We start from the raw sequence: 18404 nt of genomic DNA on the forward strand, positions 1-18404 counted from the left end.
TAGGTCTGCTAAGTCTCCACGGGTCTACACCTCCCATCTGCTCCATAAAATCTTTAAGTACCTTGGCTGCTGCCGGCCTCCTTCCAGTCCTGGACTTCGACCTATCCAGCCCTGGTTCCAACACCGTATTAAAATCTCCCCCCATTATCAGCTTTCCCATCTCTAGATCCGGAATGCGTCCTAGCATCCGCCTCATAAAATTGGCATCATCCCAGTTCGGGGCATATACGTTTACCAAAACCACCGTCTCCCCCTGTAGTTTGCCACTCACCATCACGTATCTGCCCCCGTTATCCGCCACTATAGTCTTTGCCTCGAATATTACCCGCTTCCCCACTAATATAGCCACCCCCCCCCCCGTTTTTCGCATCTAGCCCCGAATGGAACACCTGCCCCACCCATCCTTTGCGTAGCCTAACCTGGTCTATCAGTTTCAGGTGCGTTTCCTGTAACATAACCACATCTGCCTTAAGTTTCTTAAGGTGTGCGAGTACCCGTGCCCTCTTTATCGGCCCGTTCAGCCCTCTCACGTTCCACGTGATCAGCCGGGTTGGGGGGCTTTCCCCCCCCCCCCCCCCCCCTTGTCGATTAGCCATCCCCTTTTTCCAGCTCCTCACCCGGTTCCCACACAGCTGTATCTCCCCCAGGCGGTGCCCCCCCGCCCATCCCCTCCCATACCAGCTCCCCCCTCTCCCCAGCAGCAGCAACCCAGTAATTCCCCCCCCCCCCCCCCCCCCCGCTAGATCCCCCGCTAGCGTTGTTGCTCCCAGAAGTCAGCAAACTCTGGCCGACCTCGGCTTCCCCCCGTGACCTCGGCTCGCACCGTGCGACGCCCCATCCTTCCTGCTTCTCTATTCCCGCCATGATTATCATAGCGCGGGAACCAAGCCCGCGCTTCTCCCTTGGCCCCGCCCCCAATGGCCAACGCCCCATCTCCTCCACCTCCCCTCCTCCCCCATCACCACCTGTGGAAGAGAGAAAAGTTACCACATCGCAGGATTAGTACATAAAACTCCTCTTCCCCCCCCTTTTTAACCTCCCTCTTCGCCCCCCACATTCGCCCCACCACTTTGTTCAAACGTTCTTTTTAATAACCCGCTCATTCCAGTTTTTCTTCCACAATAAAAGTCCACGCTTCATCCGCCGTCTCAAAGTAGTGGTGCCTCCCTCGATATGTGATCCACAGTCTTGCCGGTTGCAGCATTCCAAATTTTATCTTCTTTTTATGAAGCACCGCCTTGGCCCGATTAAAGCTCGCCCTCCTTCTCGCCACCTCCGCACTCCAGTCTTGATAAACGCGGATCACCGCGTTCTCCCATTTACTGCACCAAGTTTTCTTCGCCCATCTAAGGACCATTTCTCTATCCTTAAAACGGAGGAATCTCACCACTATGGCTCTGGGAATTTCTCCTGCTCTCGGTCCTCGCGCCATCACTCGGTATGCTCCCTCCACCTCCAACGGACCCGCCGGGGCCTCCGCTCCCATTAACGAGTGCAGCATCGTGCTCACATATGCCCCGACGTCCGCTCCCTCCACACCTTCAGGAAGACCAAGAATCCTCAGGTTGTTCCTCCTTGCATTGTTCTCCTATGCCTCCAACCTTTCCACACATCGTTTCTGATGTGCCTCATGCGTCTCCGTCTTCACCACCAGGCCCTGTATGTCCCGCTCCTGGGTCTTTTGTTCCTCCTTTAGCCCTTCGATCGCCTGTAGTATCGGGGCCAACAGCTCTTTCTTCATTTCCTTTTTGAGCTCTTCCACACAGCATTTCAAGAACTCTTGTTGTTCAGGGCCCCATGTTAAACTGCCACCTTCCGACGCCATCTTGGTTTTTGCTTGCCTTCCTTGCCGCTGTTCTAAAGGATCCACTGCAATCCGGCCACTTTCTCCTCCTTTTTTCATCCGTATCCAGGGGGGATTCCCTTCTGGTTTACCGCACAGTGTTTTTAGCCATCAAAATTGCCGTTGGGGCTCCTATCAAGAGCCCAAAAGTCCGTTTCACCGGGAGCTGCCGAAACGGGCGACTCAGCTGGTCATCGCCGCACCCGGAAGCCTCGTAGCAAGACTTCTTTATTCTTGTACTGCAACCCCCCTGCAGTAAAGTCCTTCTGACTCACAATGACTGATCAGGGTCAAAAGTCTTGTGGTAATACTGATTCTGACCGTTGACTGTAAGTGATCACTCAAACTTGCCTACGAGTTGTGGCAGGACTCTCCGTAAGCATTCTATTTACTCAGCGAAGTCTATTTAAACACAGCCAATGTAGCAGTCTACCCGAGTGTACCTCAAGTCCCAGTGAACTGCAGCAGTACTCATATCTGAACCGACAAGAACCAGAAAAATGAAGTTGGAAGGAAATCGATGCATACTGCTTCCAGCAGCTGCAGTGTCAGGTGTGATTTGTTCGTGGAATTATCCAATCATTTCAATTCTGGGCTGGAAACAGTTGTCACCATATGCAACCTAAACTTGTTGTTTGCTGCACTTGCTAATTTGCTGTAGAGATGTGATTATTTATTGGTTGCTCGTGGCATCCTGACTAACTGTAACGCGTATGTATGCTTCAGCAGAGTCATGGGAGAGATTTATGGACAGTGTATTTTGTTTTTCACACTATGTTCAATTGATCTGCATGGGACACTCCATGTAGACATTTGTTACCTCAACTTAACTCATCCAATGTGCTTCTGCCTGATTTCCCTTGTTCTAGCCTCTGTAAACTTGAAGTCACCCCAAACTCTCTTCCTGTTCATTCTTGCACCAAGTCATGTTCACCCCAATGCTCACTGACTTAATTTGGACCCTGGTTAAACAACAACCTCACTTAAAATTATCATCCTTGTTTTCATATCTATCTGTGGTCTTGCCCTTCCCTCTAGCTAATCTCCGCCAGCCCCAGAATCATGGGATAACTGTACTTCTCTAATTCTGGCCTTGTAGAAATCTCCGATTTTTAATTGCTTCACTGCTGCATCAGCCCTAAGATCTGGAATTCCCTTCCTAATTCTCACTGTATTTCGATCTCTCTCGTTTAAGACATCCCTTGAAATTTAACTGTGGCAAACCTAATGTCCATCTTCCTTAATATTGTTTTATGTCTCAAAGTCAAACATTCCTTTTATAACACTTGTGAAGTGCAGTGGGAAATTTTATTACATTAAAGCCACTGTACAAAAACAAGTTGTATTTCTTGACATTTATTCCTTTTTTAATTTTTTAATATAGCAAATGAAAACTGACTTGTTGAAGCAGTTTGATTTTCAATTCAACCATTTCGTGGATAATCTGATTGATGAATCAACCACCCTGGACTCCACTTTTTCTCCTTCCTTAAGTGCATCGGTGACTAAGGAACAAACAGCTGTGGCTCATGGGTAAGGAATTAAGGAACATATATACTCAGTTGCTTGTCGAGTTTGTGTCAAAAGTTAAGCAGGTTATGCGATTTTGGGAATAGCACTGAAGGCTACCATTTGACCCATCCAGTCCTTGCCAACTTTCTGCATGTGCAATTCAGCAAGTTCTGTTCCCCTTATTATTTCCCTTTGTGTATTTATCTAGTTCCCTTTGAAAACCACGATTGAAGCTGCCTCCACCATCCTTTTTGGGTAGTGCGTTCCTTATAATCACTATGAAATCGCTTTCCTTATCTCTTTTTTGTATGCGGTCCTTTTGCAAATCACCTTCAATGGCTGTCTTCTGGTTCTGAAACCTGCCAATAGGAACAGTTGCCCCCTATCTACCCTGTCTAGATTCCTCATAATTTTAACACCTCTGTCAAATCCCCTTTCATCTTTCCTACTCTTGAGGAGGACAATCTCAGGTTCTCCAAACTGCCTAATCCACATAATTCAAGCCTCATCCCTGGAACTACTGGTAGTTAGGACAGTGTTGTACATTCCAGCGTTATTTGGAGGAATAACAAATTTACAAGATCTAACGCCTATCCCTAATTGTCCTTGAGAAGATAGTGGTGAGTTGCCTTTTCGAACCGCTGCAGTCCCTGTGGTGCAGGTACCCCCACAGTGCTGTGAAAATGTTGTCCCAACAACAGTAACGGAGCAGCGATATATTTCCCAAATCAAGGAGGTGAGGGACTTGGGAGTGAAACTTTGGGTGGTGCTCCCATGTGTCTAATGTACTTTTAGATGGTAGCAGTTGTGGGTTTGGAAGGTGCTGAAAAAGGAGCCTTGCTGAGTTCCTGCAGTGCATCCGGTAGGGTGTACACTATGGTGAGGGGAGTGCAAGTTTGAGGAAGGGGTCCAGTCAAGCAGGTTGCTTTGTCCTGGATGGTGTCAAGCTTTGTGAGTTGGAGCTGCATTCATCCAGGCAAGAGGGAGAGCATTCCATCACACTTCTGACTTGTGCCATGTTGATTGTGGACAGGCTTTTGGGGAGTTTGGAGGTGAATTACTTAAATCCCAGCCTCTGACCTCTTTGTCGCCACAGTATTTATATGGGTGGTGCAGTTCTGTTTCTGGTTAATGGTAATCCCCAGTATATTGATTATGGGGGATTCAACAATGGTAATGCCATTGAATATCAAGGGGTGATGTTGTTGTTGATGGTCATTGCCTGACAATTTGTGTGGAGTGCCACTTGTCAGCCCAAGCCTGTATATTATTCAGGTCCTGCTGCATTTGGACACAGACTGCTTCAGTATCTGAGGAGTGATGAATGCTGCTGAACATTGTGCAGTCATCAGCAAACATCTCCACTTCTGACCTTAAGATGAAAAGAAGATCATTCTTAAGCAGCTGAAGGTAGCTGGGCCTAGGACACGACCCTGAGGAACTCCTGCAGTGATATATTGAAACTGAGATTAGCATCCGACGACCACAACCATTTTTTTTTTGGCTTGGTATGATTCCAGCCAGGAGATATCTTTTTCTCTGATTCTCATTGACTCCAATTTTGCTAGGGCTCCTTGCTGACACATTATGTAAATGTTGTCTTGGTGACAAGGGCAGTCACGATTGTTAAGAATCCCACTGATGTTAAATGCAAGGCTATCCGAAAACCCAGAAGGGTCATTTGGAACCCTGGTTCTTTGTCGTATAACGTTTCAATCGGGTATACAATGAGAGGATATGCAAACCAGGGAGGAAAAGTCCAGTCACTGTGATCAATGAAAAAAACACATAACAAGAAGGACTATGATACATGAGGACACTTAAGTACTCTGATGGCTATATGCACAGTGTAAAATGAAGTTGCCCCTTGATTCACGATTACCCATGTTTCCTGAACTCGGCGATGCCCCTTTTTTCCCAAACAGCATCCAATATTATGTAATTCATTTGAGCTAAATCCAGCAGATAATTAATAAACAAGCGTTATTTGGTCACGTTTGGGAACCCCATCTTCAGTTTCAGCGAAGGCAAAATCATTGCGTTTTGGATCTTAGCCAGCTGGTCATCTAGCAATAACTAATTCAGCAGGGGGTTGGGAACCTGAATCCAGTATTGTTGCTCCAGTATACAGAAGGTTGAGAGTAGTGTGGTCATGAGTAAGGTTTCAAGGTTGCAGGAGTGTAACGGCAGGCAGGAAGGTGGTTTAAAGTGTGTCTACTTCAATGCCAGGATCATCCGGAAGAAGGTGGGTAAACTTGCAGCATGGTTTGGCACCTGGGACTTCAATGTTGTGACCATTTCGGAGACATGGATAGAGCAGGGACAGGAATGGTTGTTGCAGGTTCCGGGGTTTAGATAGTTCAGTAAGCTCAGGGAAGGTGGTAAAAGAGGGGGAGAGGTGGCATTGTTAGTCAAGGACAGTATTACGGTGGCAGAAAGGACGTTTGATGAGGACTCGTCTACTGAGCTAATATGGGCTGAGGTTAGAAACAAGAAAGGAGAGGTCACCCTGTTGGGAGTTTTCTATAGGCCTCCGAAAAGTTCCAGAGCTGTAGAGGAAAGGATTGCAAAGATGATTCTGGATAGGAGCGAAAGTAACAGGGTAGTTGTTATGGGGGACTTTAACTTTCCAAATATTGACTGGAAATGCTATAGTTCGAGTACTTTAGATGGATCCGTTTTTGTCCAATGTGTGCAGGAGGGTTTCCTGACGCAGTATGTAGATAGGCCAACGAGAGGAGAGGCCATATTGGATTTGGTACTGGGTAAAGAACCAGGCCAGATGTTAGATTTGGAGGTAGGTGAGCACATTGGTGATAGTGACTACAATTCGGTTACGTTTACTTCAGCGATGGAAAGGGATAGTTATATACCGCAGGGCAAGAGTTATAGCTGGGGGAAAGGCAATTATGATGCAATGAGACAAGACTTAGGATGCACAGGATGGGGAAGGAAACTGCAGGGGATGGGCACAATTGAAATGTGGAGCTGGTTCAAGGAACAGCTACTGCGTGTCCTTGATAAGTATGTACCTGTCAGGCAGGGAGGAAGTGGTCGAGCGAGGGAATCGTGGTTTACTGAAGTAGGTGAAACACTTGTCACGAGGAAGAAGGAGGCTTACGTAAAGATGAGACGTGAAGGTTCAGTTAGGTGCTTGAGAGTTACAGGTTAGCCAGGAAGGACCTAAAGAGAGAGCTAAGAAGAGCCAGGAGGGGACATGAGAAGTCTTTGGCAGGTAGGATCAAGGATAACCCTAAAGCTTTCTATAGGTATGTCAGGAATAAAAGAATGACTATGGTAAGAGTAGGGCCAGTCAAGGACAGTAGTGGGAAGTTGTGCGTGGAGTTCGAGGAGATAGGAGAGGTGCTAAATGAAAATTTTCACACAAGAAAAAGACAATGTTGTCGAGGAGAATACTGAGATACAGGCTACTAGACTAGAAGGGCTTGAGGTTCATAAGGAGGAGGTGTTAGCAATTCCTGAAAGTGTGAAAAAAATAAGTCCCCTGGGCCGGATGGGTTTTATCCTTGGATTCTCTGGGAAGCGAGGGAGGAGATTGCAGAGCCTTTGGCTTTGATCTTTATGTCGTCTTTGTCTACAGGAATAGTGCCAGAAGACTGGAGGATAGCAAATGTTGTCCCCTTGTTCAAGAAGGGGAGTGGAGACAACCCTGGTAACTATAGACCAGTGAGCCTTACTTCTGTTGTGGGCAAAGTCTTGGAAAGGTTTATAAGAGATAGGATTTATGATCATCTAGAAAGGAATAATTTGATTAGAGATCGTCATCACGGTTTTGTGAATGGTAGGTCGTGCCTCACAAACCTTACTGAGTTCTTTGACAAGGAGACCAAACAGGTGGATGAGGATAAAGCAGTTGATGTGGTGTATATGGATTTCAGTAAAGCATTTGATAAGGTTCCCCACGGTAGGCTATTGCAGAAAATATGGAGGCATGTGATTCAGGGTGATTTAGCAGTTTGGATCAGAAATTGGCTAGCTGTAAGAAGACAGAGGGTGGTGGTTGATGGGAAATGTTCCGCCTGGAGTTCAGTTACTAGTGGTGTACCACAATGATCGGTTTTGGGGCCACTGCTGTTTGTCATTTTTTTAAATGACCTGGAGGAGGGCGTAGAAGGATGGGTGAGTAAATTTGCAGATGACACTAAAGTCGGTGGAGTTGTGGACAGTGCAGAAGGATGTTACAAGTTACAAAGGGACATAGATAAGCTGCAGAGCTGGGCTGTGAGTTGGCAAATGGAGTTTAATGCAGAAAAGTGTGAGGTGATTCATTTTGGAAGGAATAACAGGAAGACAGAGTACTGGGCTAATGGTAAGATTCTTGGCAGTGTGGATGAGCAGAGAGATCTCGGTGTCCATGTACATAGATCCCTGAAAGTTGCCACCCAGGTTGAGAGGGTTGTTAAGAAGGCGTACGGTGTGTTAGCTTTTATTGGTGGAGGGATTGAGTTTCGGAGCCATGAGGTCATGTTGCAGCTGTACAAAACTCTGGTGCGGCCGCATTTGGAGTATTGCATGCAATTCTGGTCGCCGCATTATAGGAAGGATGTGGGAGCATTGGAAAGGGTGCAGAGGAGATTTACCAGAATGTTGCCTGGTATGGATTGAAGATCTTCTGAGGAAAGGCTGAGGGACTTGAGGCTGTTTTCGTTAGAGAGAAGAAGGTTAAGAGGTGACTTAATTGAGGCATACAAGATGATCAGAGGATTGGATAGGGTGGACAGTGAGAGTCTTTTTCCTCGGATGGTGATGTCTAGCACGAGGGGACATAGCTTTAAATTGAGGGGAGATAGATATAAGACAGATGTCAGAGGTAGGTTCTTTACTCAGAGAGTAGTAAGGGTGTGGAATGCCCTGCCTGCAACAGTAGTGGACTCGCCAACATTAGGGGCATTTTACTGATCATTGGATAAACATATGGATGATAAGGGAATAGTGTAGATGGGCTTTAGATTGGTTTCACAGGTCGGCGCAACATCGAGGGCCGAAGGGCCTGTACTGCGCTGTAATGTTCTATGTTCTATGACTTGTTTTTGTGAGACTGTTCCTGCAGCTTGGTGTAGCAGTGATGGTAGCTGCTACGGTGTCTCTTCAGTTATTGTGCTCTGCATATATCATTCTTTCCCTTTGATGCCCACCCTGTGGATCTGGCTTTTATCATGTATGCGTGTTTCCTTGGGCGGAATTCTCCAGTCCCCCAGCTGTGTTTCTCTCGCTGCTTGTCGATGGGATTTCCAATTAAAGCCAACCCAGGCCGACTGGAAACCTCCAGGCAGGGGTGCATTGCCAGTGGGGAAAAAGGGAATTACACCCCTCATCTCTCCACTTTAAAGTTTCCTTTTCTCAACATAACATAGAATATGCAGTGCAGAAGGAGGCCTCCCCGCCCATTGAGTCTGCACCGACCCACTCAAGCCCTCACCTCCACCCTATCCCCGCAATAACCCCTGCTAACCTTTTTGGTCAATAAGGGCAATTTATGGCCAATCCACGTAATCTGCACGTCTTTGGACGGTGGGAGGAAACCGGAGCACCCGGAGGAAACCGACGCAGACACACGGAGAACGTGCAGACTCCGCACAGACAGTGAGCCAGCGGAGAATCTAACCTGGGACCCTGGCACTGTGAAGCCACAATGCTATCCACTTGCGCTACCGTGCTGCCCTCAACCCCATTGTTTCAATTGTTCAATCTCAAGCCCATTGTTTTCCTCCAAGTCACATAGGTAAACACTTGCATTTCTCACTGATATGCTAATTCGTATCTCAAAATGTCTTCAGACAATTGCCCTCATGAGCTCCCTTTTTAATTTCATTTTCTCGCAATATCTTTTTTTTTTATTTTCCCCTAATTCTGAACACTCTTGCCTCTCCTCTAGAGTTCAGCTCTTTTGTCCATGTTTGAACCAAGGCTGTAATGAGGTCAGCTCTGTGACCCTGGCAGAACCCAAACTGACCATCAGCGAGCAGGTTATTGCTGAGTAAGTGCCGCTTGATAACACTGTTAATAACCCCTTCCATCACTATACTCATGATTGAGATTTGACTGATAGGGTGGTAATTGGCTGGGGTGGAATTGTCCTTTTTCTTGTGGATAGAACCTACTTGGGCAATTTTCCACATTGCTGGGTAAATGCCAGTGTTGTAGCTGTACTCGAGCAGCTTGACTAGGGGTGTGACAAATTCTGGAGCACATGTCTTCAGTACTATTGCCGTAATATTATCAGAGCCCATAGCCTTTAGAAGTACCCAATGCTTTCAGCCATTTCTTGAAAGCACATGGGATGAACAGAATTGGCTCAAGACTGGCATATGTGATGCTAGGGACCTCTATAGAGATGGCTGAGGTGGATCATCCAGTTGGAACTGCTGGCTGATATGTGTTTTATAATCTTTATTTGTGTCACAAGTAGGCTTACTTTAATGCTGCAATGAAGGTACTGTGAAAATCCCATAGTCATCACACTATGGCACCTGTTCGGGTACATTGAGGGAGAATTCAGAATGTCCAATTGACCTAACAAGCACATCTTTCCGGACTTGTGGGAGGAAACGGGAGCACCCGGAGGAAACCCACGCAGATACTGGGAGAATGTGCAGACTCTGCACAGAGAGTGAGCCAAGCCAGGAATCAAACCAGCGTCCCTGACGCTGTGAATGAATACATCAGCCTTCTCTTTTGCACTGATGTGTTGGGCTCCTCCAGCATTGAGGATGGGAATATTTGTGAGATGGCTCCCCCAGTGAGTTATTTAACTGTCCACCATAATTCACCACTGGATGTGGCAGAACTGCAGTGATTGGATCTGATATGTGAGATTGCTTAATTCTGCCTGTCACTTGCTGCTTATGCTGTTTGGCATGCAAGTAGTCCAGTGTTGTAGCTTCACCAGGTTGACACCTCATTTTTCGGTATACCTGGTCCTGTTCTTGGCACACCTTCCTGCACTCTTCATTGTTACCAGAATCGATGTTTTCTTCAGGATCTATGTAAAGATGTCTGCATGAAGAATATAATAAGGTGCATAAAGAGTGTGACATGTGATACTTAGATATTTATAGTCTGAGATCTGAATGAGTTTTTAGTTCCTGCAAAATCTGTCTGCCATCATGTTAACCTTGATTCATGCCATATTATTTCAGTTGGGATTGATTATATATAATTGAAGGCTTACTATGTTGTTAAGTTCTCATTAAATGTATCTGGTTACAGACTGACAAGGGCACCCCCTGAGAAGGGAAAGCACTTCATATCTCGGCGATCTCTGCTTGAGTAAGTATGCTTTGACACACCATTTTCATTCTACAAATCTTTGCAGAGGAAAGTAGAGCTATGGTTAGAATGGTTAGATTGGAAATGGATCTGATTTCGGCTGTCGTCGGCTTAATTTTCTTGATTTTAAATGTATAAACTTGTGCTTGTGCAATTGGTATTATTTTCCCTTTCCTGAGTCATTTTTAAGGTTTTTGTCAATGCAACTGCATTGCAACTATGTTGCAACAGTTCTCAAAGAAAACCTGTTTCTCTCCCACAGTGAGCTGTTCCAAGTGAATCACATCCGAACCATCTATCACATGTTCATCGCTTTACTCATCCTGTTTATAGTCAGTACCCTGGTGATGGACTTCATTGATGAAGGAAGGTAAGTATTTGGGAAGAGAAGTGAGGCAGAAAAGACAAACACTATCTTAAGTATATTTTTAAACAATTTTGCCCATACCCTTAAATAGAAGCTCAACAAATTAACATGCTGAGAGTCAAGCAAACATAAACTTGATGACATGAAATAAAAAGTTTGAACAATACGTTGTCAGCAATATTAAATTACAAGCTCTGACAAACATAAAGGATAAGTTTGAGTTGAGGATCCAGCTCTAGAAATATAATCCACAAGCTACCATGGCATACAAATGGCTTGAGGGCTAGTTTACATTTGTTACACTGTATGCAAGCGGCTGTTTTTATCTTGTAGGTTAACTTTTTTTGTCAGTTTTTGTGTCTCCGTGCTACTTTTAAAATGGATATGAGCATTCTATTAACTCGTGGACCTGGTCTAGAAAACTTGGGACTTCCTTGATCTATATAACTAATTATCAGACCAGACAATGCAGCCACTAACTGGTGGAAGCTGCATATTGAATGCATTTTTGTGTCTTTACAGAAAACTGGATGTGTGTTTGGCTGGGAAATTGATTTTTCAGTTCATAAATTGGATACAGTGGCAATAGTCTCTAATGGTTTGTGAACTTCTACTGTCCTCTTCAGGGTTGTGCCTCATGATTTTACTTTGTGGTACATAATACCATGGTCAAATGTTGATGGTTGCAGGCCTGTCATCGGAGCAGATAGTGTTGGGTGCAGTTTAAGGCAAGAATTTCACACAAAATGCATGTAGGCACACATTTCAAGTGTATTGGTTCAGGTGTCTTCCTTTATTGTATATTCTTGGGATATTTGAATTGCAGCAAGGCCAGAATTTATTATCCCTCCCAAGTTGTGCTTGAGGAGGTCATGGCAAGCTGCCTTCCACTGCTTTACCAGTACGTTTAAGTGAAAGTAATGACAGTACTACTGTGAGCAAATTCCAAGGTGTCTCTCAGGTGCTCATTGTATTTTTTTCTTGACTGCTATTTTTCCTTTTTGTAGGCTGGTCCTTGACTTCGACCTATTGGTTTACGCCTTTGGGAGGTTTCCAATTGTCATTTCCACCTGGCTCTGTATGTTCCTATCTACACTCCTCATTCCATATGGGCTGTTTCTGCAATGGGCATCAGGATACCAAGCATCAAAACACAAAGTTTTACGGATCGTGTCCTTTGGTGCATTGTTTTTGATTTTCCAGATGGTAGGGCTGTGGGCTGCCCCGGTCTACACAGTGATCCATTTCTGCCTACCTCCAGCCTCCCGCTTCATTGTTATATTGGAACAGGTGGGTGATGTTGTGATCTTTGTGAGGGGATTTCCAGGATGGAAGGCGTAGTGATCACTAAGATACATAAAGCTCTTTTGAAGAACTAAATTCATTTTATTAACACTACTAAATTTGAGTTTGACACTTATACTGAATAGCAAACATACATGTAAGAACTAAACTACACTCACGAACACTATCTCTATCTACTAGCTATAACTATTATATCTTAACGAGCTCTGCAATACATTATGAATCTTGTCATCTTCAGCTCCAATCTAATCTCCTCCCCAAGCCCAAGAGCCTGTGCAATTTATAGTACTGTCCCTTAACTCCCTCTTGTGGCTAGCCTTAACATAACAACAACTCTTCACATGCTGTACATTTGTATAATGCCACAGGTGACTTTGGGGTATTCTCCTGGTGTTTTATCTCATAAGGTCTTTGAAGTTAGTAATTACATTTTTGGTCTGGCTCTTGGCATTATGTGTTCAATTCTGTTTCTAACAACTTGTTGATTTGGATCTGATCAACTGAAAGAATGCTGAAGAAATTAGAGGAAAAACAATTCAATTTTTAAAGAATAATTGCTGCAAGTACTCAGCGTCAGAAGATATGTGGAGAAAGAAACTAGTCCTGTTTCTGGTTAATTGCGCTGCAGAATTTCTGACCTGGATATTTCCAATATTTTCTGTTTTTATTTGATTTCCGGCACCTGCAATATTTTCCACTTCATTTGTTGTCTCATTACTTTAGTCACTTCAGACCATGCTCTCTCTCTGGAAAATTAAGTTGAAGCTAATAACTGCACACACTGACTGACTTAGTCAAATGACCCAACATGCCTCCTGATTCCAAGAGGTCCTGAAAAGTGTCTTGCATGATCAGTGCCATACTGTGACAATAGCACAGCTCTGGTCAGGTTTTCTCATTGTCGGTCTCCTTCCTCCACTCTACCCGTTTGATCTTTACCTGGTTGGTACAATCACATTTTCTGCTCCCTGACTCTGCTTTTTGAACCCTCCCCACCCAACGTTTTGCCAATCCCTCCCCTGAGGAAGCGTGGCACAACAGGTTATAACGTTGTGGACAAGGCCTGCTGTACAACTAATATTCTGCCACATCATGCTTCTGAGCAACCAATAATGCACTTTGGTTAAAATAAACTCCTTGAACTTGCAGGTTACTTTATTTATTATTTCACATGATGTGGGTGTCACTGTCCATATTGACCTTGAGAAGGTGGTGGTGAGCTGCCTTCTTGAACTATTGCAACACATGTGGTGTAGGTAGACCCACCGTGGTGTTAGGAAGTTCAAGGATTTGAACCCAGCAGCAGTGAAACAATGGTGATTATAGTTCCATGTCGGGCTAGTGCGTGGCTTGAGGGGAATCTTTGCAGGTGCTTGTGTTGGGATGTATATTTTGCCCTGGCCTTCTAGGTGGTAGAGGCTGCAGGTTTGAACGGTGCTGTTGAATGAGCCTTGGTGATTTGCTGTAGATGGTAACACATTGCAGCCACTATGCACTGGTGATGGAAAGAATGAATGTTTAAGGTGGTGGATGGAGTTCTGGATGATGTCATGCTTCTGGAGTATTGTTGGATCTGCACTCAATAGGCAAGTGGAGAGCATTCCATCACAATCCTGACTTGTGCCTTGTCGATGGTGACCAGGCTTTGGGGAGTCAGGGGCGGGATTCTCTCAGCACGGGGTCAGGCCGGAGAATCCCCGTGACCGGGCCACGTCGCCCCGACGTCGGCATGCGATTCTGGTGTGTTTGGCGCGGCGCCGGTCGTGGGCCGCTCTGCGCAGCCAGTCTGCCGATTCTCAGCCCGGGATGGGCCGAGCGGCCGCAGTTAAAACGCTGAGTCCCGCCGGCGGGAACTCTGCGTGCAAGGGTTGGGTGGCGGCTGTGGGGGGGCCGGGGGAGGTGGTAGGGGGGCACCGACCCCAGGGGGGGGGGGGGGCTCCGATGCGGCCTGGCCCGCGATCGGGGCCCACCAATCGGCGGGCCGGCCTCTGTCCCCCGGCCTCTTTTCCTACACGTGGCCCCTGCACTCCTGCGCCATATTGCGTCGGGGCCGGCACATTGAAGGAGACCACCGCGCGTTGGCACCGGTGTGCCACTGCGCATGCGTGGATCCCGCAGCGCCCAGTTCGTGCCGGGATTGGCAGCTGGAGTGGCGTGAACCGCTCCAGTGCCGTGCTGGTCCCCTGTAGGGGCCAGAATTACTCCTGGCAGCGGCCCGTTCACGCCGTGGTAAAACGCGACGCCGTTTACAACGGCATGGACACTCTGCCATGGGATAGGAGAATCCCGCCCCTGTTACTCACTACAGAATTCCTAGCCTCCAACCTGTTCTTTTTTTTTTAATTAAATATTTTATTGAAAATTTTTGGTCAACCAACACAGTACATTGTGCATCCTTTACACAATATTATAACACAAATAACAATGACCTATTTTATAAACAAAAAATGAATAAATAATAAATAACAAAAATGAAAACTAGCCCTAATTGGCAACTGCCTTGTCACAAGTAACACTCTCCAAAAATATAATTTAACAGTCCAATATATAATTATCTGTAGCAACGACCTATACATACTATACAGTATATATTAACAACCCTGAGAGTCCTTCTGGTTCCTCCTCCCTCCCCCCCCCCCCCCTCCCCGATCCTGGGCTGCTGTTGCTGCCTTCTTTTTCCCATTCCGTCTATCTTTCTGCGAGGTATTCGACGAACGGTTGCCACCGCCTGATGAACCCTTGAGCCGACCCCCTTAGGACGAACTTAATCCGCTCTAGCTTTTTCAACCCCGCCATGTCATTTATCCAGGTCTCCACCCCCTGGGGCTTGGCTTCTTTCCACATTAGCAATATCCTGCGCCGGGCTACTAGGGACGCAAAGGCCAAAACATCGGCCTCTCTCGCCTCCTGCACTCCCGGCTCTTGTGCAACCCCAAATATAGCCAACCCCCAGCTTGGTTCGACCCGGACTCCTACTACTTTTGAAAGCACCTTTGTCACCCCCATCCAAAACCCCTGTAGTGCCGGGCATGACCAAAACATATGGGTATGATTCGCTGGGCTTCTCGAGCACCTCGCACACCTATCCTCCACCCCAAAAAATTTACTGAGCCGTGCTCCAGTCATCTGTGCCCTGTGTAATACCTTAAACTGAATCAGGCTTAGCCTGGCACACGAGGACGACGAGTTTACCCTGCTTAGGGCATCTGCCCACAGCCCCTCCTCGATCTCCTCCCCCAGCTCTTCTTCCCATTTCCCTTTTAGTTCATCTACCATAGTCTCCCCTTCGTCCCTCATTTCCCTATATATATCTGACACCTTACCATCCCCCACCCATGTCTTTGAGATCACTCTGTCCTGCACCTCTTGTGTCGGGAGCTGCGGGAATTCCCTCACCTGTTGCCTCGCAAAAGCCCTCAGTTGCATATACCTGAATGCATTCCCTTGGGGCAACCCATATTTCTCGGTCAGCGCTCCCAGACTCGCGAACTTCCCATCCACAAACAGATCTTTCAGTTGCGTTATTCCTGCTCTTTGCCACATTCCATATCCCCCATCCATTCCCCCCGGGGCAAACCTATGGTTGTTTCTTATCGGGGACCCCCCCAAGGCTCCAGTCTTTCCCCTATGCCGTCTCCACTGTCCCCAAATCTTCAGTGTAGCCACCACCACCGGGCTTGTGGTGTAGTTCCTCGGTGAGAATGGCAATGGGGCTGTCACCATAGCCTGTAGGCTAGTCCCCCTACAGGACGCCCTCTCTAATCTCTTCCACGCCGCTCCCTCCTCCTCTCCCATCCACTTACTCACCATTGAAATATTAGCGGCCCAATAATACTCACTTAGGCTCGGTAGTGCCAGCCCCCCCCCTATCCCTGCTACGCTGTAAGAATCCCTTCCTCACTCTCGGGGTCTTCCCGGCCCACAAAACCCATGATGCTCTTTTCAATCCTTTTAAAAAAAGCCTTCGTAATCACCACTGGGAGGCACTGAAACACAAAGAGGAATCTCGGGAGGACCACCATCTTAACCGCCTGCACCCTCCCTGCCATTGACAGGGATACCATATCCCATCTCTTGAAATCCTCCTCCATCTGTTCCACCAATTAAATTTAACCTATGCAATGTGCCCCAATTCTTAGCTATCTGGATCCCCAGGTAACGAAAGTCCCTTGTTACCTTTCTCAACGGTAGGTCCTCTATTTCTCTACTCTGCTCCCCTGGATGCACCACAAACAACTCACTTTTCCCCATGTTCAATTTATACCCTGAAAAATCCCCAAACGCCCCAAGTATCCGCATTATTTCTGGCATCCCCTCCGCCGGGTCCGCCACGTATAGTAGCAAATCGTCCGCATACAAAGATACCCGGTGCTCTTCTCCTCCCCTAAGTACTCCCCTCCACTTCTTGGAACCCCTCAACGCTATCGCCAGGGGCTCAATCGCCAGTGCAAACAATAATGGGGACAGAGGGCATCCCTGCCTTGTCCCTCTATGGAGCCGAAAATATGCAGATCCCCGTCCATTCGTGACCACGCTCGCCACTGGGGCCCTATACAACAGCTGCACCCATCTAACATACCCCTCTCCAAAACCAAATCTCCTCAACACCTCCCACAAATAATCCCGCTCCACTCTATCAAATGCTTTCTCGGCATCCATCGCCACTACTATCTCCGTTTCTCCCTCTGGTGGGGCCATCATCATTACCCCTAACCACCTCCGTATATTCGTGTTCAGCTGTCTCCCCTTCACAAACCCAGTTTGGTCCTCGTGGACCACCCCCGGGACACATTCCTCTATTCTCATTGCCATTACCTTGGCCAGGACCTTGGCATCTACATTTAGGAGGGAAATAGGTCTATAGGACCCGCATTGTAGCGGGTCCTTTTCCTTCTTTAAGAGAAGCGATATCGTTGCTTCAGACATAGTCGGGGGCAGTTGTCCCCTTTCCTTTGCCTCATTAAAGGTCCTCGTCAGTACCGGGGCGAGCAAGTCCACATATTTTCTATAGAATTCGACTGGGAATCCATCCGGTCCCGGGGCCTTTCCCGCCTGCATGCTCCTAATTCCTTTCACCACTTCTTCTACCTCGATCTGTGCTCCCAGTCCCACCCTTTCCTGCTCTTCCACCTTGGGAAATTCCAGCCGATCCAAGAAGCCCATCATTCTCTCCCTCCCATCCGGGGGTTGAGCTTCATATAATTTTTTATAAAATGTCTTGAACACTCCATTCCCTCTCTCCGCTCCCCGCTCCATCTCTCCTTCCTCATCCCTCACTCCCCCTATTTCCCTCGCTGCTCCCCTTTTCCTCAATTGGTGTGCCAGCAACCTGCTCGCCTTCTCCCCATATTCGTACTGTACACCCTGTGCCTTCCTCCATTGTGCCTCTGCAGTGCCTGTAGTCAGCAAGTCAAATTCTACATGTAGCCTTTGCCTTTCCCTGTATAGTCCCTCCTCCGGTGCTTCCACATATTGTCTGTCCACCCTCAAAAGTTCTTGCAGCAACCGCTCCCGTTCCTTACTCTCCTGCTTCCCTTTATGTGCCCTTATTGATATCAGTTCCCCTCTAACCACCGCCTTCAACGCCTCCCAGACCACTCCCACCTGGACCTCCCCATTATCATTGAGTTCCAAGTACTTTTCAATGCACCCCCTCACCCTTAGACACACCCCCTCATCTGCCATTAGTCCCATGTCCATTCTCCAGGGTGGGCGCCCTCCTGTTTCCTCCCCTATCTCCAAGTCCACCCAGTGTGGAGCGTGATCCGAAATGGCTATAGCCGTATACTCCGTTCCCCTCACCTTCGGGATCAAATGAGTAGACTTTATGGACATAGGAGAAAAACGAGAACTCCTTACTCCTAGGTCTGCTAAATCTCCACGGGTCTACACCTCCCATCTGCTCCATAAAATCTTTAAGTACCTTGGCTGCTGACGGCCTCCTTCCAGTCCTGGACTTCGACCTATCCAGCCCTGGTTCCAACACCGTATTAAAATCTCCCCCCCATTATCAGCTTTCCCATCTCTAGGTCCGGAATGCGTCCTAGCATCCGCCTCATAAAATTGGCATCATCACAGTTCGGGGCA

The 18404-nt window shown here is 47.1% G+C and overlaps 1 protein-coding gene across 4 annotated transcripts in view; it reads left to right on the forward strand.

The window, feature by feature from the left end:
* The window catches only part of soat1 (sterol O-acyltransferase 1), a 142636-nt gene that overhangs the window by 104263 nt on the left and 19969 nt on the right, over positions 1-18404 (forward strand). For all 4 annotated transcript variants that reach the window (XM_072511276.1, XM_072511277.1, XM_072511278.1 and 1 more), the window contains 4 exons: positions 3228-3376; positions 10586-10645; positions 10908-11015; positions 12020-12302. In XM_072511276.1, the coding sequence (XP_072367377.1) occupies positions 3228-3376; positions 10586-10645; positions 10908-11015; positions 12020-12302 (600 nt within the window). The remainder of the gene's footprint in view (positions 1-3227; positions 3377-10585; positions 10646-10907; positions 11016-12019; positions 12303-18404) is intronic.

Source organism: Scyliorhinus torazame, chromosome 7 (genome assembly GCF_047496885.1).
Source record: "Scyliorhinus torazame isolate Kashiwa2021f chromosome 7, sScyTor2.1, whole genome shotgun sequence".
Lineage (NCBI taxonomy): Eukaryota > Metazoa > Chordata > Chondrichthyes > Carcharhiniformes > Scyliorhinidae > Scyliorhinus > Scyliorhinus torazame.